We start from the raw sequence: 20,280 nt of genomic DNA on the forward strand, positions 1-20,280 counted from the left end.
AACTGAACTATAACTCTGAGCAGTTGCAGGCAGGCATATCTGATTCTTTCCCCTTTTTTTCTTTTAAATGTATATGAGTGTTCTACTTTCATGTATCCTTCATGACAGAAGAGGGCATTGGATCCCATTATTGATGGTTGTGAGCCACCACATGGTTGCTGGGAATTGAACTCAGGACCTCTGGAAGTGCAGCCAGTGCTCTTAACCACTGAGCCATCTCTCCAGTCCCCTGGAAAGTGGGAAACAAATGACAACAAAGCTATTTGACATCAGAGAATTAATTTTCTTTGCCTTCTCATCCATATCTGCTATTTGTCAATTTCTTAGTAATATACATAAGTGTCTTTACATAATAAAATTAAGATTCATAAAACATTTCAAAAAATATTTCCTTCAAATAATTAAAATAGAGAGTAGAGAATTAATATTTCTTAATTATTAATTCCTAAGCATTCTGTAAATCAGAATTCTGTTGATTCTCTGTGAATTTTGAGCTTTTTGAACTCCTTTTGTTCTCAGTTTGCATCTGTGATTGATGTTAGGCAGTGTCTTGGAGGGCTGCTGTTTTCTAGACTAAGTTGATAATTTATTATTTTATTTAAAATTAGCAATTATCTTATGGTTTTCAGTTATGGAAAGGAATGGTCATTGTCCATTTCTTATATCAGCTGTGTGTTGTGTATTGGTCAGGCTGTGCAGTCTGCGATGCAGGGATTTCCTCAGTCTGAAGAAAGGAAATGATGTGGACTTCAGAGTAGACCGCCACATTCTGACCTTGAAAAGTCCACTTCTTTAATACATTTTAAACTAAGCGTTAAGTCACTTTAATACTTCTTAGAAATACAGTTGAATAAAAAGCACCAATTGTTTTATTGTGGTTCTTGAGTAGAAGCTTATAACTTTCTGGAAATAGAGGTTAGGTAAAGGTAAGATAAACTATTTGCACATCAGTTAACATATAGCTTCATCATTTTTAACTCTTCCTATATTTACAAGTAAATATAGATGCATATGGTAGAATATATAAATATACCAATGAAAAAGTGTGTTTCTGTGTCTGTGTGTTTAACCAAGTTGTGCAGACAAGCAAGGTGCTAGCATGAAAATAACTGATTCGGGGTTCCTCCATGTGATTCTTTTTTCTTTATGTTAAAGACAAAAAAAAAAAAAAAAAATGAAGCTACATTTTTCCATTAGTAAATACAAATAATTGCCAAATAGAATGCAATTTTAAAAAGAAAAGGCATTAAATTTAAATGTGGAATAAAAATCATGATTGGTTTTTTTCAAGTCCTTTAAAAAAAAAAAAAAAAAAAGAAAGTTTTAAAATGTTAAAATTTGATGCCATTAGCCCTGGCAGGCAGATCTATTAGTTCAAGGACAGCCTGGTCTATAAAGCAAGTCAGTACAGCCAGGGCTACCTAGAGAAATCCTGTCTTAAAATACAAACAGTTATAACTAATTGATTGATTGATTGATTGATTGATTGATTGATTGATTAAATCAGGGACAGAAAGTGCTCACCAAACAGTAAAAGAACTGATGCACATGTGTTGTTGATTGCCATTTGAGGGCATTGGGGTAAGACTGATGCTTGCTAAATGAGATCAGTATTAGAGTAGCCTGTGCTTGGGCTAGTGTGTCTGTCATGATATATAGTAAAATATGTAATGTAGCATCAGGGTTAGAAGATAATTTAGATTTTCATGTATACCAGTGCAAACCAAATTTTAACTGAAATACAAAACCAAATGTGCTTGGCCTGCTTTGGCCCTCCAGACATGAGTGTTGCTGTCACCTCCATAACTAGTTTTTAGTTACACTCCCAAGCACTGGCTTTCCAGCCATTTTAAACATCGACAGAATTGTTAGCTCATTAAACCCAGAGGGGGTCTTCTCTGGGATCTGTTGCCATTCCATGCTAGGGTGTGAGTTGGAGTCTTTCTTTCTCTTCTCCTTACTATATAGAAGTAGGTCAATCACTTGAACTTTCCCAGGCTGTCTGGGAACATTATTTGGAATGTTACTTGATAATGTACCTCCTGTTTGTGTGTGTACGTACGTGTACGTGTACATAGGTACATACACTTAGGCACACTGAATACAATTCTTCCTGTTATATTGCCTTTGACTTAGCATTATGCTATGCCCCTCATTTTCCAGCATGTTCACCTCGGTTGTTGTTGTTGCTCATAGCATTTATTGGTCCCTTGGGTATATTACAATTACTTAGCACAGGGCAGGAGAGGGTGGTCATTTGTAAGCTTCCCCTTTTCTAGGCTGAACAGTTCCGCTGCCTGACTGAAACTCAGGTTTTTGCTTCTGTCCTCTAACAAGTTATTGCTTCTTGTGAAAAGTCTGTCCAGGTCCTAAGCTTCTTCACCAATAACTAGAAACTACCGAACTACATGTTAACAGCCCCTTTAACATAAAACTCATTGTGTATTTTTCTGTCCCATGTAATACATAACCACTATACTTCTTAGTTACAAATACTTGCTGATATTTACGGAGGAAGTAAAATAAAACTTCAAATATTTATACTTAATTTAGTAGCTCACTAGAGTAGAATGTTTAGCCTCAGACCAGCTGCACTGTCCCCAAATAAAAGCTTTTGAGGAAAACACAGAAAAGACAATAAGAAGTTATTTTGTTTGAAAATAACCATAGTTTTCCCAGAGGCATCTGTCTGCTTGTAAGGAATTAATTAGCAACATCTCTTGTATATTTATTTAAGTCCCTCTAAAGACACCAGTCTTGAATGCAGTAACTGTTAGAGTGACAATGTAACACACTCCTTAATACCATAGGGGATTGGCACACCTCAGCTATGTACTAAACTCCACAGATGTTCAAATTCACTATAAGTCTATGTAATAGCTTCTGTTAATAACAATGGTGATTCCCTATTTCAATCCACTAGTAAAAACACTAGCATCAGCAGGCCAGGTGCTTAAGTGCCTGAATAAGGAGATAGTCAAGGGCTAGGACTAGTCTAGGTTTAACTTTAAGCTCCACCAAAGTAGTGTGTCAGCTCTTGGGCTATGAAACTAAATGCTCCAAACCTCAGTTCTCTCAGCTCTAAGGTCATTGTGAAGAAAGTACTCTCGTGTACACACACACACACACACACACACACACACACACATACACACACACACGCCAAGGACCAGTAAGGAAGGGTGGGTTTGTGTTGCTTTCACTTCAGAGCTTGTCTGTATGTGAAGATTGAAGAGATATCGAGTAGCACTGCTAGATAATTTCTCATAGTGCGGGATGCACTTGATGATTGATGTTTTCTGTGCTCTACAGTTTAATGAGATTTAAGGATTTTTTTTTAATAAAGTATGCTAATCAAAATGCTAATATCCGAATGAAACATTATCTCTTGGAATTTCCACAAAGATAACTATTACCATTACTATATTTAAAAAAAAAAAAAAAAAAAAAAAAAAAAAAAAAAAAAGAATCTGTGGGAAATTTGAAGCGTGCTGCTTGTGTACCTTTGGGAAAGTGCCACCTGTCACATGTAGAGCTGGAGAGAGTTCCAGTTTAATGACTAATATACTTTTCTTGTTGTTTTCATTTTTAAACCTAGCCTTGACAAATGCCACATTAAGTATTCTTGAGCCTATTATGTCTGTGGAAATTGTAGCTCCAAATGAATTTCAGGGAACAGTAATAGCAGGAATTAACCGACGCCATGGAGTAATCACTGGGCAAGATGGAATCGAGGACTATTTCACACTGTATGCAGATGTAAGTATGGTCACTGATGGTCTCCCAGGTTTCTTTGTTTTGTTTTTTGAGATACATTCTCACACTGTAGTTCAGGCTAGCCTGGAACTCACAATAATCCTGATGCCTCAGCTTAATGAGATAACCACCTCATGAGATATGTCTTTTTAGCCACAGAAGGAAGCCAGTTGGCTTTGGTTTTGGAAATTATAGAACAAAGTAAGGTATAGCTTTGGGTTTGTGGCTTCTGTTTTGTGGCAATTTGTATAATTTTCTATGAGAGCAACTCTTGTGCAAAAGCCAAAAGGATTCTTTATATCTTGGCTATGTGTTTTTGGTGAATTTGATTTTTTTTCTTAGATGTATAGATTTTTTTTCCTTGTTAACCTTATGTGTATAGCTGCTTTATTGTGTTGTAAGACTAGTATTTACTTCCCTGATCCGTACCCTGACTTGACTTCAATCCAGGGAGGAGAAAGTATCAGTCCCGTTGTAAATTACTCCAGAAGGATCTTGCTGTCATTGTATCATGTCAGTACCTAAAGGAGGGCTTGGTGCAGCTCAGTGGGGGTGCACATGCCAAGCATGCATGAGCCTCTGCCAAGGGGAGGCATCAATGGGATGCACTGTGAAATCAAAGATTTACTCTAATTATGCCTGTCAAAGTAATTTTAAAGTAGGGTTTCCTATCTGGGGTAAGACAGAAGCAACTCCGCCTCTTGATTCTTTTAAACCTAAAATTTTCAGTAGAAAACTAATATATTTTCTTCAAATGTTTTTCAACAAGGGGTACTAAAATATTTATTATGTTTGTTTTTTAGGTCCCCCTAAATAATATGTTTGGCTACTCTACTGAACTTAGGTCTTGCACAGAGGTAAGCAACATTAAAGTGGAGTGAAACCTCACTTCCTGGCTCTTGAGGAGAGCACCCTGCAAAGTAACTGCATTTGTGAAATCTAGACTCTCTGTGCTTGAGAGTTGTAAGCAAATAAATCTCTTCTCTCATCCTCTCTCTCTTTTCCCCCCAACCCCCCAGGGGAAAGGAGAGTACACAATGGAGTACTCCAGATACCAGCCGTGTTCACCATCCACACAAGAAGACCTCATCAATAAGTATTTGGAAGCTACAGGTCAACTTCCTGTAAAAAAAGGAAAAGCCAAGAACTGAACTCTGCTCACTTTGAACATAGTGACTGTTTGACTATTTGACTACAAGATTCAGAGATGATGGATTCCAGTGAAATAAATTCAGATGGCTGAAACAAGTTTTAGGAGCTCTTGCTGTTTCACATTCAGAAGCTTCTATGTATATGCAAAGATAATTATATATATATTTAAACTATTTACTATTTTATTGTTTAATGAAAGACCTTAAATAAAATTAGAGTATTACTGAAATATATTTTAATATTTATTTAAGGGGAGAAGATAATAATTTCAGCTTGGAATATATTTAAATTTACTTTGCAATTTTTTTTTTTTTGGACAAGGTCTATGTGTCTAGCTCAGATTGACCTCAAAATTCACACTCCTCTTGCCAAATGCTAGGACTGTGGGTGTACAGCACCGTGCCCCCCCCCCACATGCTAGGGCTGTGGTTTTGTGTATGAATGTACGTTCCAGAGGTTCTTTCTAATTGTCTTCCAACTCAGTTTTGAGATAACATTTCTCCCTAAGCCCCAAGGGTCCTCCTGCCCGTTTCCTTCCAGAGTGACTGACCAGCAGCCTGGGGTCCTCCTGCCTGCTTCCCCAACACTAGGATTGCAGCTGTGTGCCATGCCCAGCTGATTTTTCATGGTTCTGTGGGACTGAACTTGGCTCCTCATGCTTGCTTGACCAGCATTTTACAGACTGAGCCATCTCTCCAGCTCCCTAAATCTTTTTATCATGAGTTTCCAACATGCAGAAAAGCTGCAAAAAACAGTACGAAATAGCCATATAGTTTCTTCCATTTGTAGTCTAGAGTAAACACTTTTTTCAGTGGTTTATTTTTCAAATAAGTTGTCCATTGTCTCTGTGGCATATATTGATACTTTACAAGTTAATCTATTGAGACTATGAATGTAAACATTGTACATCATGATGTTTCCTGGAATGCCATTTAATGAGGCTTTCTGTTTACAAGTGAATCATGGTCTTACTAGAGAGCATTTTCAGATTCTTCCCTAGGCCATTAACACGATGAAGATGGCACTGGGCCATTAGCATGCTGAAGGTAGCAAGTGGTTTCAATTTGTGGCTTCTCCACTTGTGACACCCTCTGTATTAGAAGTACAGTGTATTTGTAGTCTTGCATTAGCTAATAACAAGGTGCTTACCTAAGTTCTCATTTATAGATTCTGATAAAATATAATTTGTAGAGTTGCCCCGCCTACATGCAACTCCTTAAATTTTCTCTCTCTCTTTTTTTTTTAACCTTAGGCATATTTATTTAATTTAAATTGAAACAAGTGTGTTTTACATGTCAATCCCATTTCCCCCTGCCCACCCCATCCCATCCCCTTTCTGCACCACAGGGAGAGTGATGCCTTCCATGGGGTAGCTTAAAAGTCTGTGGTGTCATTTGGAGCAGGGCCCAGGCCCTCCCCAACGTGTCTAGGCTGAGAGAGTATCCCTCCATAGGGAATGGGCTCCCAAAGTCAATTTGTATACTAGGGATAAATACTGATCCACTATAGACTATAGGTTTTCAAATGGATACTGTGGTTACAATTATTGACTAGCTCCATTTCCTCATGAATGCATTTTTCTGTACCATATCATCAAACCTGGGAAGTGGTTTGCTTTTGCTACTGTGAGTACATTCTTAGTAAGGAAATACTGCCACAGAATTTAGGACAGTCTTTGGATATTGAGAATAATCAGAAAAATTGATAAAACTGAGTGTTAAATATTCTTGTTATGCCAGAGGCAGAGGCAAGTAGATCTCTAGGAGTTCAAGGCCAGCCTGGTATCATAATGAGTTTCAGGACAGACAAGGCTACACAGTGAGACCTGTTTCAAGATGGGGGGGGGGAGTGGAGGGCTGATGGGGGGGGGAACGGGGGAAGAGAAGAGGTAAGTATCCTGGGTATCTAATCCATCAGCAGCATTTCATAGGCAATGGCATGGGTCCATGTGGCAGTGTGAACGGAACAGGATCCCATAGGACAGGAACAGAGCTTCATCTGTTGTTAACTTGTTAAATTAGTGATAGATGGGTAGTAACAACCAAACAGCCTATAGCTTGGAAAAGATTAATGTGGTGAAGATTTTTACACTACTATTATGAAGGATAGGTTTAACTAATTTAAAGAAAGTGTTAAGCTGGGTGGTGGTGGTATACACCTTTAATCCCAGCACCTGGGAGGCAGGCAGATCTCTCTGAGTTTGAGACCAGCCTGATCTGCAACAGCTAGTTCCAGGACAGGCGCCAAAGCTACATATTGAAACCCTGTCTCAAAACAAACCAAAAAGTAAAATAAAGTGTTTGTTTGTGTTGGGAAGAGGCCCCACTAGCCGCTGCTGCTGCATGGCTGCCCTCTCCTGACTCACTTCAAAATCCCCTGGAGCTTAAGTGAGGACCCAGTTCCATCTCTAGGTATCGGGCTCCCTAAATATTTCCAGGTGATTCCATTTGCATTTGATGTTAAAGACCACTGCAACGTCACCTGCACATAGACCCACAACATGAAATTTAAGCTTTTTTTGTAATTCTAATGTATAATATCAATATTCTTTTGTGAGATAACACAGTTGGGCTATTCTTTCAGCTTATAATTGACATTTAAAGAAATACAGTTATTTTTTCTGTTATTCTTTCCCTCCTTTTGCTTGTGAATCAACAAAATTTAGCATTTTTGAAAATTAGGAATTTTGTATTTTAACATTTTAATGCATTCTTAAATTTGGCAGCCACCAGAAAGGAGTGAATTGGGACATGTTGGAACTATCCCATTGAAGAAGGTAGCTCATTGCATTGTTGAAACTGTTGCGTGAGAATTTGAAGTCTTCAGCTGACTTATCAGTGCTTCACTAAAGACATCATGTGCTTCTAGAGAACCTGCTGGTTCACTTACCCATTCACATGTAGGCTGGGAAGCATGGCAACTGAGTCTTGTGTTTTGAAAGCTAGGAAAGGTCACAGAACTGACCAGAATTTTCTAAACTGAGAAAAGTCAGTGTGATAAACTATGATGTCTTGAAGGAATAACATTCAAGTCCAAAAATAGACATTTCAACTGACTTTTTGTTTTGGTTTTTCAAGACAGGGTTTACTCTGTGGCTTTGGAAGCTGTCTTGGAACTAATTCTGTAGACCAAGCTGGTCTCGAACTCACAGAGACCCACCTGCCTCTGTTTCCAAGTGCTGGGATTAAAGGCATGTGCCACCATTACCTGGCCTCAACTGATCTTTAAACAAACTGTCTTAGTGCTCTATTGTTGTGAAGAGACATGATCACAGCAGCTCATAAAAATAAAACATTTAAATAGAGTCTGGTTTATAGTTTTAATGGTTTGGTCCATTATCATCATGGCAGGGAGCATCGAGGCACAAACAGACAAGATCCTGGAGAAGTAACTGGGGGTTGTACATCTGGATTCACAGGCAGCAGGAAAAGGGGGACACGGCTTGGCTTGGGCCCTTGAAACCTCAAGGCCATCTCCACTGACACACTTCTTCCAAGGCACACTTGCAAATCCTTTCAAATAGTGCCACTCCCAGATGACCAAGCATTCAAATCCATGGAGCCTGTGGAGACATTCTCATTCAAACCTCTATCTAAAAAATTATCATTCAAATAGGAGAAATCGAAACTGAGTAGAATAGAATGAATTGCAGACAAAATCCTGGCACTTCTTTTGGTATAGCTTGAAATCCCGAAAGTTCTAGAGAAGCTAGATGAATGTGATGGTAAATATAACTGTCACTGACTTGGTGACTCGGAATTTACACTGCTAAAGAGGGCTTGGGGAATTTTGTTTTTCATTTTATGCCGAGGTAAATGAAGCACTTGCTCTGTTGTTAGCCAGTGAAATCAATGTTAATTAAATCAAGCTCGAGATCTCAGAGCTCATGTTAGAAAGATGTTCTGATAATGACACTGAGACACATTTAGTTGCTTTTACTTTGTGGCTTTTGCATATAATTCCTCTCCACACTCTATAGCAAAATCAGTCTGCTTAAGGGTTATATTTGTTGCTCACTGGCTGAGTTATGGTCACCTGTAAGCTTAGTGGAACATCTTTGGGAAGTAAGATCTTGGAGAAAGTTGAAATACCATTTAGAAGGATTTAAGGAATGGTTAGTGATCACAGAATGGCAATGTGTTGCAGTCTACATAATGCTCATGGGATCTATTTTGAAAGATTGTTTAGGGAACTAAAGTTAGAAAACTTATCTTTTTGCTTGATTCTGGCTTGATGCAATCATTACATATTGCTTTTTGGGTGTTTTGAAAAAGTTCTTTGTCTTTGTTATTGCATAAGTGGGAAAGCTGCTATTGCCCTTAAAAGATCATGCAGAAGGTTTAGGACTTGTTAAAAGGAGTGGATATGGGAGAGGTAAATGCAACAATTTGGGGTTTTAAATAGAAAATAAAATACAATTAGGTCTGCTTCTGGCTATTTTGTTAAGTGTCTCTGTCTAAAACCTTTCTCTGAAGTGTGCATTTCCCATTATCGAATAGTGCAGACCAAGTAATACACTCCAGTTTTAGTAGTTGTCTTGACACTGCTGTGAAAATGACATTCTTTCTGGAACACCATATGGACAGTTTTGGTCTTAGCTAGGAATAGATCATATGAGACTCTGGAAGTCTGGGACAGTGGCAGCAGGACACAGCTGTGCCAGCCACATGAGCACAAGGGTAAACAGCAAAGTCTGTGTGTTGTCAGGCTGGGTGTCAGTTAGGTTGATGAACTGCATTTCCAGCTTCATTGCGGACAACCTCATCCATCGTGAGGGTGCTTCTGTATGCTTTTTGACTGGGAAGCTGATGCCCCCTAATCAGTTACTGGCCAAGGAACCTGGCTCAAGGGTTTAAGACAGTGACATAAGGGTTCCATTAAGTTTTAATAATTGTGAGAGGCAGCTGATGGCAACATTTCCTGGATCAGTTCTTCCTGTCTTGAGGAGGTACTTCACTGAATTTGATTATTACATATTATGTTTGCCATTATAGATTACTTACACCAACACTGATACATAAAAAATACGTATCTAATGTACTCTGAGCTAGATCAGTGTTTGGTTAACTTTGTTTGCAGCTTTATGATGTGAGACCCTGTGTGCTGTTTGTGAGATTCCAATCAGGCAATATTGGGAAGTGATGTAGTTCTAGGTTAGTCTAAATTTTTCAGTGCATACAGAAGCTTGCAAACACACTTCATTATTTAGAAATACGAACATTTATTTGAAAGTTAAAATGGAATACTTGCCTGAAATTAGCAGTTAATATTCCCCTGCAATTTACTTTCATTGAAAAAAAAATGCTTGTTGTTGACATAAGTAGGAATGATTTAGCAACATAAAATAGCTATAATATGTCTAAAATGATGAAAAACACAAATTCAGAGATGAAACCTTTCCCCCAAAGCAATTGTTCACCCACCTGCCCCAAGCCTCAGCAATGCGCTCTGACTACTAAGCTCTGAGTAGATATAGGTACGCATCCACTCTCAGAGTTAAACACCAAGGCTGATCAGGTAGGACACATTTGCCTGTATCCACAGGTGTGCCTCGGTGCTAGGATGCCTGGACCTTTGCTTATATACAGCAGTGATGAAGAAGGCCAGTGGAGTCGTCTTGTTGGGAATGTGATAGGAGCAGATCTTTTTCTCTTTAGAAATTACTGAGCTCTGTTGGTGCCATGGCTGATGCTTCATCAGTTCCAGAGGCTTCTTCAGGGTTCTGCAGCTCTTGACAGTAGTACTGTACTTTCAGTGGTTTGCCAGGGTACCAGAACAAGTGAATCCGACAGGGAATGATTTCCTAGGAAATAAAAGCCTAAATATTGTAACTTGAAAAACTTGAAATAAAAACAGTTTGACACACAACGTTGATTTTTACCTGTGTTGAAAATTCATGAAGTAGAGCGGTGAAATCAAAGTCAATGCCATCATCATTAGTTTTCTAGAGGAAGGAAAATAGAGTTAACATAGTAAACACCAGGGGTTTTGTAAGGTCAGAGTGCTAGGCTGTGTTGTGTGTTCCTGTGGGTGGTGACACAACTCTTCTGCTGAAACACCTTGGCAGTGCCCGGATCCACTCAAGAAGTCATGGATCTATCTGGTTTAGGTTTTGTCATCCAGTTCTACAGAACTCCGGCTGAATGTCCTTAAAGCTTTTTTCTGTCTGGCATTTGTGGCTTTTGTTGAAGGCTGAAGTCTGTGAGGATAAGGAGACTCTTCTAGCAACCTCCGTGATGTATGTGTGCCTCTGACATGTTGGCCCTGCTTCCCTCTGAGAGACAAGAGAAAAGCAGAATATTTCTCCAGTGCTTACCCCATATGGGCCAGATTTTACTACTGGCAGTCAATACACATGACTCATGTGATTCTCCTATCTTACAGGATTAAAACTGAGGTCTGACCCCAGCCTCCACAGCCTTCATACATGCTGCATTAACACGCTCCCATGATGTCGCTAACCATTATATCAAAACCAGTGTGTTAGGTATGTTCTGGTGGGCGGGCATTCATCCTCACACCATTTACTAGAAATTTTAATAAGTCAATTTCCTAGTTCCCTTTTTATGTTTTTTTATTTTTATATATGGAAAGTACTTTTTAATAATAAAATAGTATTATTTTTAAAACCTTTTGTCTTTAGAATAAAATTTAGTCTACCAGGTTTTTAGTGAAACTACTAAAGAATATATGATATGACAGTGTGGGGGGGTGGACACTGAAAAAGAACCTGGTTTTAGGCTTTGTCTTTGCTTTTCTTATGGTGATGGAGATGATCACAAGCCGTGTGCAGTAGGTGAGGAGGGACTGTAGAAAATGCAAGAGAGGCTGGGGGAATCAGAAGCAGGCTGTTCTTGTATGGTGGCTTTCTTTCGTTACTGGGTAGGTTTCCCTCCAGCCTGGCAGGATACACAGGAGTGTTCAGACATCTGAGGCACAAGTCACAAAGTCGGAATTCATCAGGAAACCAGTCTTTCTCAACAGAATTAGTTACCAGCACTTATTACAGTTACCCATCCGAATCTGTAGGCTCTGTACCCATGTGCGCAACCAACTATTAATAGAAAATATAAATTCTGAATGTGTGGGCATGTTTTCATTTCTGTCTCCTAAACAAAATACAATAACAGCAGTTGACATAGCGTTTACAATGTACATAGGCAACCTAGAGAGAACGTGCGTGGGAGAATGTGTGGGGCTCACAAACACTGTGCTCTGTCAATCAGGTATTCATTTGGAGGTGTGTTTTTGCCCTTGCCTGGCCTTCATTTGTATGTTTTATCTTGCAAGGAAATGCTGACCTTTCCTAAGTTGTTGCTCATCAGTGGACTCCTGTTGACTGTCTAGGACTCCACTACCCTCTGTAATGTTCTCAAGGGCTGGCTTTACAATGTAATCTTAATTTTTTTAAAAAATTCTTTGCTTGCAGACATCCTCTCAAGGCAGTACAGTACTTTTTTATTCTGCTTTTGGAAATAGCATATTTTTAATGTGTATGTGTTTTGAGATAGGCCACACTGTCCTGGAACTCTGTAGTTGAGGTGGGTCTTGAACTCCTAACCTTACACCTCCTAAGTGCTGAGATTATAGGCCTGGCTTTCAAAGCAGCATTCTTTTTAATGAAATTATGGTAGTTTTCAAGTTTTAGGTAAAAGGGAGCTGAGCTGTACATAAACAGTACAACACCAATTTCATTTAATAAACTGTTTTGCTCAAACCACAGAGTAGGGCTTAGACTGTATGTAGTTCAATGGTAGAGTGCCTGCCTCGCATGTGTGAAACATGGGGAAGGCTCATTCCCTAGCAGTGACAAAAAGAAAGGTATTACCCATGTTAAATGTGTAGGTTGAATTATAATCCCCCCCATACTTGTATTTTCAGGAAGAAGAGCCCTTAAACCAAACCCAAAGCACAGCTGTTATAGAGCTGCAGAGGTAAACAGCACACCTCACAGTCTGCCCTCACCATGTCAGGCCCCGCCAAGAAGTCATTATTTTTAATATTATTCAGAAATAACCTCTTTGAAGGGGAGGAAAAAGCACATGGGACTAGGAAGATTTAGTCAGGGGAGGAATAGACTAGAGAGAGAGAGACAGAGACACAGAGAGAGACAGAGATAATAAAAGAGGGAGCCATTATATGTTTGAAGAGAATACTGACTCTAGAGAAATGTCCAGAGACCCCCAACTAGCAATTTGAGCAATAGTGCAAAGGCTACCATAAATGCCCTTCCCTGATAATGAGATTGAGGACTAACTTATCCACCATCATGGAGCCCTCATCTAGCAGCTGATGAAAACAGAAGCAGACACCCACAGCTAAACACTGAGCTGAACTGGAATCCAGATGCAAAGATGGAGAACAAGACCAGGCTATAGAAACCCACAGAAACAGCTGACCTGAACAAGGAGGAGCTTACGGGCCCCCAGACTGATAGCTGGGAAACCAGCATTGGGCCGACTCAGACCCCCTGAACATGGGTCTCAGTTAGAAGGCCTGGGCAGTCTAAGGAACCTCTGACTGTGGAAACAGGATGTATCCCTGGTGCAGGAAAGGACTTTGGGAGCACATTCCCCATGGAGGGATACTCCCTTAACCTAGAGACTCCACATGACTTGACAGATTTAGATGACCCCTCCTGGAAGGCATCACCCTACCTGTGGAATGGGGGGTGTGTGATGGGAGGGTGGGGGGATGGGAGGGTGGGAGAGAGGGAGAGGGAACTGGAATTGATATGTAAAATAAGAAAAAAAAACAATAACAAACAAACAAAAAAAAGAAAGAAAGAAAAGAAAAAGAAATAACCTCTTTGGCATCGATTCAAATCATCACAAATGCCAAGGGCTTATATTCCAGATTGATGGTGATTATTATTTTTATTTTTGTAACTTAGAACTTCAATCTTCCTGGAAACCATAGGGAAGGAAGCCTCTGATTTTTCACTGAGAGCACAGCAGAGAACTTAGACTGGCTCCCACCTGGGCAAGTGTCACCTGGCGAGTGTCAGCTGTGCAAGCACTGAGGCTTGCTGCTCCCTCAGCCATCACCCTGCTGCTGCAGTTTCCTGTCTCAACTAGCCTTCTGTCGCTCTCAGAACCTCTTGGCTTCTGTCCCAGCGACATCTACTTCCATTCGCCTTACTTTGACTAGGTAAGCTGTCTATCAGGGTCTTGTGTTTCTTCCTCCCCAGTTTGTTTCTCTCCACAGCGCTTCCCACCACTACTGGATACATTCTCATCAGTGCATGAGCTCTCTGTCTGGCTTCTTTCTAGAATTAGGTCTCACTGAAGTCAACAAATGTAGTTTTGTTTACTGCTACCTCCTCAGTCCCTAAAACAATACCTGAGCCATTGGAGTCATTCAAAGATTTGCTGAATGAATGAATGAAATGTAGTTAAAACTCTTGCCATGAAGGTAAGTATTCCTGCTGGGACTCCCCTGACCCAGCTAATTTTCAGCCTCTTACCAACTGCTTCACACTACTGATCTGGATCAAGTAGTAGTTCAGAAGCTGTGTTGTCTTCTCCCACATCACATAAGAGCTGCCGAGTAAAGCCAGGTCCCACAGGGGTCTCAGTGAGGGATCGATATGTCCATGACTATCTGAGAAGGAGGGGGAGAAAAGCACATTTGAACTAAGACATTTTAAAGAGAGAATCTGGGATATTTCAGTAATGAAATGAGGGATGTGGTACTAGAGCATCTCACGCAGTGTGTTGGTCTGGACATAAGGTCAAGATGGGAATTCTATGTTGCTGTGCCAAATGAGTATAAACTGACTTAATGGAAATTTGTAGCACTATGTAAGTGTGTTACAACAGTCACAGTACTAAACATTAATCTAGACATTTGTTGACTAAAAGTCCACTGCCCATCTTCTTACTTGCTAGCTTGGCTTAAAAGTCAGTGCCATTGTGTTCTTTAACCACTGTCTTTAAAGCTAATCAATGAGTTGGCAGCTTCTCAGTCAGGTTTTGAACACATGAAAAAAATTAGATGGATTTTTTTCCTGTATTGTTTGTTTTTTAACCTTTTATTTATATATTTTTAATTCAGCAAACACTGAAAACCCACTCAACATCAGACTTCAAGAGATAGGGAGGCGACAGTTAATTATATTTAGAAAGTCAAACCTCAGTGAATAATTTCTAGGGTACTATCACAGATCACCATTGTGTGCAGTTTAGTGGAGAAGCCTGTGTCGTGGCCCACCAGCAGTGTGGTACTCCAAGGAGAGCTTATTAGGAAACATTCTTCAGGTAAAGTAACATTTAACATTCATCCTGTTGGTTGGTAAAGCAGAGTTGCCTGATCTTGTGGGGACACCCCTTCTGCGATTATCCCTGGATGGCTGTGGGGCAGGTGGGTGACAAAGAAGTACAGTTGTTGCACTCCTAGAGACAAGTAGGCAAGGGCGCGGGTTATTTGGCTGGAGAGTTTGGGGGAAGGCCCCACAGGAATGAGACTGTTTTCAGGGCTTTGAATTCCAGTCTTGTGGGTGGAGGTGCAGCGAGGGGAGGAGTGAGCTTAGGAGGACACAGGCAGGCTCAGCCTCCATGGCTGGCCTTGAAGGAATATGAATATATGACATCATACTATGAATGCCATCCTGTGCCGAGCCAGGTGGACGTGGACTCTGTCTGTATTAAGTCTGTACAGGACAGACAGAAGGACAATGAAATCTAAGACCTGGGATGAACTGTTGCTGTAGTCCTATGGAAAAGGACCACAACAGTTGGCTGACCAAATTTGAAAACAGCAGAATGGGTCCCACCAGATGTTTTGTGGAGGTCATAGAAAGTGGCGATGACCAAATATTCTAGTAAACCCTATAACAGTAATGCAATTAAAGGCCAGAATATACAAACCTTGTTGGAAGAGAGGGACTTATTGAGGTTGGTATTAGATGTATGAAGTATGTGGTTAAGAAAAGCTACAGGAGTGGATGATGTAAAATGCTACAGACACATTAAGAAAATCCCAACAGAGGAAGTCCTGTTGGGTTTGGCATCAGCAGTCCTGGATGATTAGGGGCAGTTTCAGTTACAGAGTGTAGAAGATGCATTAGGAATGTTTGTATCTTAGCAATGTGAAGAGAGTCTCCTTTTGAAGAGTGAGGAAGGAAAGGGACAATGGCTCTACAAAGCACTTGGTCAACAGAGTCTCTGGAGCAAGATCAAGAGCTACTGGTGGACAGGAGTTTGAGAAGGATACTGATGGAGAAAGGAGAAGGATACTGAGGGAGAGATGAGAAGGATACTAATGGACAAAATCATGGGAGAAGCCAGAAAAATCAATCAAGGATATAAAGAAAATGATCTTGGGTTGGATAGTTGGTTCAGCAGTTAACAGCACTGGCTGTTTTTCCAGAGGACCTTGGTTTAATTCCCAGCACCTACATGGTAGCTTACAACCTCATGTAACTCTAGTCCCAGGGGATCTGATGCCATCTGGCCTCCATGTGTGTGCCCACATGTGCATAGATAGATAGACATGCAGGCCAAACACTTACATGCGTAAAACTAGAGTTTTAAACATTAAAATAAAGATCCTTGGATGAGAGAGTTTGGGGACATAAGAATTGGTGGAGCATAAACTTGTGGAAGCAATGGGCTGGGCATAGTGGTAGAGAGGAGAACTTGCCATGCAACCAAGAAGACCTGAATTGAATCCCCAGGTCCCATATAAAGGTGGAAGGAGAAAACTGACCTCATAAAATTAACCTCCATGTGTGTGTCCCATCATCCCTTCACCCCCACCCATGGAAATCAAAATGAGTGGAAGCAAATGCTCATGCTGAGTGAAGCAGAAGTAAACTGTCTCATTGCCCTGGCTGTTTTGTAGAGAGCAAGAAGACGTTAGACATAATGGGTTCACTGGGGGCCTGGCACTTGGCAAGTGCCTTTAGAAGAAACCTTGTTGAGAGTGAAGCTGAAAGGCCTTGGTTTCCTGCTCTGCCATCATCCACTGTTACATGATTCCTCTAAGGGTTTGGTCTCATTGTTCTCTTCTGTTGACATCCAAGCACCTTCCCGCTTAGAACTGAGCCCTGTGGTACTCCTATGACTTCTCAAGCTAACTTCTGTAGCCCAGTTGTCATCCTGCCAGAACATGTTAGTCCACAAGAAGCTGTGACTTTATTAATGTTATTGTAGAGAGGTTTCAGACTTCTGCTGCCTGGAAGAATTACTAGTACTTTATGAATGAATTTGTGGTTTCCCCTCGATGTGAGAAGCTAGCTAAATCATTAGGGTTCTAGGACATGTAATGGAAGACACCAAAGCCAACACAGTGATAGGAATGTCTCTGCCTTGGTCTACTGTGACAAAGTTCGGGCATCCTTTCCCCCTCCTCTTTTCCAGGGATTGAACCTTTCTTCATGCAGCGCACCAACACTTTCTTATCTTACTGTGGCTTTAGATTTGTGATAGGCAAAGATAAATGCATTACACTACTGTCAGTAGTGAGGGCATGTGACAGGATATGTGTGCTTAGCAACAAAGGGTGTTACCGATAATTTGAAGCTCCTCGGGTCTTTTCCTCTGCTCATACATCTGTGGGAAGTTTGTGAATTGACTGAAGAGGGAAAATGATGGGGAGCAGGATTAGATTGTCTTGCTTATTAATTAAACTGTGAATGTTCAGTGCTGTGGACTAACTAAATGCTGACTAGAAACTGCTAAGGCTTGAACTAGCTACTTCAAGCCTGTCTCCATAGTTGGACTCAATCTAAAGCCAACGCTTTGGTTTATTTTTCCTTCTAGAAATTTATAAATTAAATTTATTGCCATACATCCACTGTGTTACTTGCTTTTAGCTACTCAATATACCAAAAGTCATTTCCTATTGGAAAGTAGATAAGTATATTAAAAGGGCAGTAACAATGAACAAAAGTATATTTCTCAACAAATAATATAAATAAATTATAAATTAGAATATTAAGTAGGACTATATTGCATGACTTATTGAATCATAGCATTATTTTATAATAAAATTCATGTCTTTTAAACAAAATAATTATATTTTGTACCTTCCAGTGATAATTAGTACTTTCTAAGAATCTAGGGCAACTGCCTCATCAAGTTTTATCCTGCACTCATTCAGTGAAACTTGATACTATGAAACAATGAGTCTGTTAAAATACAGCTCACCTTAGAGATCTGTGAACTTTGAGCACAAATGTATCTGGTCACACTCAGACTAACTCTGGTGTATCTGTGTAGTAAACCAAGCCTTTAGATCCTAAGCAGATAGTTTTGCATACATGAACAGTAAGCACCACTCAGTGTCTGCTGAACTTACAGTCAGTGCAGAGCTCAAGTTCTGTTGATGAAAAGTGCTCACCACTATGAGTGAACTATTCATGTATGTGTGTGCATGAGAACATGCATGTATCTGTGTTTGTGTATGCACAGAATGTTCTGGTGTATGCACAGAGGCCAGAAGAGGTATCATGTCCTTTGGAGCTGGAATTAACAGGCGTTTGCAGGATGCCTAGCTTCCTACATGGGTGATGGGCTCCAAACTCTGTTCCTCTGATTGTGCAGCAAATGCTCTTCTCCATCTTTCTAGCCCCAAGACTTTTTGGTGTTTTATAGTAGCCAGCTTTAGGTATACTGTAGAATGGCCCCTGTGAGTACATAGGACTTAGTAAGTAAACAGGATCCAGTTGAATGGTTCTACTGAAAAGTATCCCAAAGATAATGATACTGTGGCAAATATTCTTGGGAAAGTTCTATCCAATGTCAGTGGTGAAGAGCCTGTACTGTTCTTGCAGAAGACCCTCACCACGCAGTCCCCTTCCACCTGTAACTCTGACTTTGGGGAGCTGATGCCCTCTTCTGAACTCCATGGTCACATGCTCTCCCATGTGCACATTAGTGCACATGCATGCATGTACATGTGAACTCTCACATACAAACACACACACACACACACACACACAATTAAAAATAAATCTTTTTATGGAGCAAATGAGCCCTATTTACCAAACTAAAGTGGAAACAAGATCCTCATACAACTGTCACTTTTAAAATATTAGTCACTAGTTCACTTATTCCAAGTATAATGACTATCTTCAACAATGTTCTTAATTCTCATAGTTCTTTGGCTTAAGGTTTGATCTTTGTCAATGAAGCATTAGGTGTGAGAATCATTGGAAGCCATGATATTAGCAGTGCAAACATTTAGTCAGTGTCAGTAAGTGGGGGCAGATGCAGGGAGAAATGGAGCCTGAGGTTCTCAGGTGTTAGTGAGGACTTGCCAGATATCTGGGCCAATGAGCAAAGTGAGAGAGTGTGGGAAGGAGAGTGCCAGAGTGGTCAGATGTCACGCTTATGCCCAAGTGCAAGTCCAGAGATGACTTCTGTGGTTTGGGAAATTGGATTTGCCAGTAAGTGCTGAATGTCTACTGCACCCACACACTCTGTTGAGTGCCAAGACAAATGAGCTGTCCTCCACTCCAGCTGAGTCACTGCAAAGGGCAGGGCACATCTCTTGGAGACGGCTCCACTGCCCATTAGCCACTGACCTGAAATGAGATAAACATGACCCCACTGCAGCATCCCAGAATGGCCGATGCAGTCCTTTAGCGAGCCCTGGGGCAGAGAGACTGAGCACAGAAATGGAGCATCTTGTCAGCTAAACCTTCCAGGGCTATCAACAAAAACTCCAGTCTCTAGACTCCCCTGCAATCTGCACTCTATTCTATGCTTTCTGTTTTTGTTTTGTTTGGTTTTTTTGTCTTTTACTCATAGAGTCAGCTCTTGTGTACTCATTCTATGATGTAAAATGCTAAACTAAAAGGACTCAGCTTTTGGTAGCTTTAGTATATTGTAGACATGAGCCTTGCTTAAATAATGAGATACATTCCAACCTATAGCTGAACTTTAGCACCTCTCCAGACATGCAAATGTAAATAATCATTCTTTTTAAGGTTTAGTGATTATATGTATTCCTGAATATAGGACTCCCAGCTACTTATTCTTACCAGGTATACGGATGATGTCCAGAGGATTCTTCAATTGCTTCACTTGTTTGTAAAGCAGATAATCTTTTTCTTGTCTCTTCATTTTCTCAGTGAGCCCCATGCAGGTGACATTAATGGCTGGTCTGGGTTTTTGATTCTTGAAAAACACCCTTGCAGAACACTTTCCCAGTTGTTCCTCACCTTCCTGAAATAAAGTTTTGAAGTTACCCAAGAAGGTTCCTTATCAACTATGCCCACTGTAATTCCCACAAACATGCAGATTGAGAATCCATGGCAGGCTAGCATCAACAGAGGGAGAGTAACTTTATAGAAGGTTATTTTTGTGCTCATGGCTTGAGGTTAGTGTGAACTGTAAACTGGCTAGAATACAGAATTACCTGGAT

At 40.3% G+C, this 20,280-nt stretch overlaps 2 protein-coding genes across 2 annotated transcripts in view; one reads left to right on the plus strand and one right to left on the minus strand.

The window, feature by feature from the left end:
* Gfm1 (G elongation factor mitochondrial 1) overlaps positions 1-5,137 on the plus strand; it is a 41,415-nt gene extending 36,278 nt beyond the window's left edge. The window contains exons 16-18 of the mRNA XM_051199464.1: positions 3,599-3,759; positions 4,560-4,613; positions 4,776-5,137. Coding sequence (XP_051055421.1) covers positions 3,599-3,759; positions 4,560-4,613; positions 4,776-4,907 — 347 coding nt within the window. The 3' untranslated portion in view covers positions 4,908-5,137. The remainder of the gene's footprint in view (positions 1-3,598; positions 3,760-4,559; positions 4,614-4,775) is intronic.
* Positions 5,138-9,774: 4,637 nt separating this feature from the next.
* The window catches only part of Rarres1 (retinoic acid receptor responder 1), a 34,300-nt gene continuing 23,794 nt past the window's right edge, over positions 9,775-20,280 (minus strand). Inside the window, exons 3-6 of the mRNA XM_051199065.1 lie at positions 19,898-20,081; positions 14,375-14,511; positions 10,790-10,852; positions 9,775-10,711 (exon numbers count right to left, since the gene is read on the minus strand). Of these exons, the coding sequence (XP_051055022.1) occupies positions 10,562-10,711; positions 10,790-10,852; positions 14,375-14,511; positions 19,898-20,081 (534 nt within the window). The 3' untranslated portion in view covers positions 9,775-10,561. The remainder of the gene's footprint in view (positions 10,712-10,789; positions 10,853-14,374; positions 14,512-19,897; positions 20,082-20,280) is intronic.

Source organism: Phodopus roborovskii, unplaced genomic scaffold, assembly GCF_943737965.1.
Source record: "Phodopus roborovskii unplaced genomic scaffold, PHOROB, whole genome shotgun sequence".
Classification (NCBI taxonomy): Eukaryota; Metazoa; Chordata; class Mammalia; order Rodentia; family Cricetidae; genus Phodopus; species Phodopus roborovskii.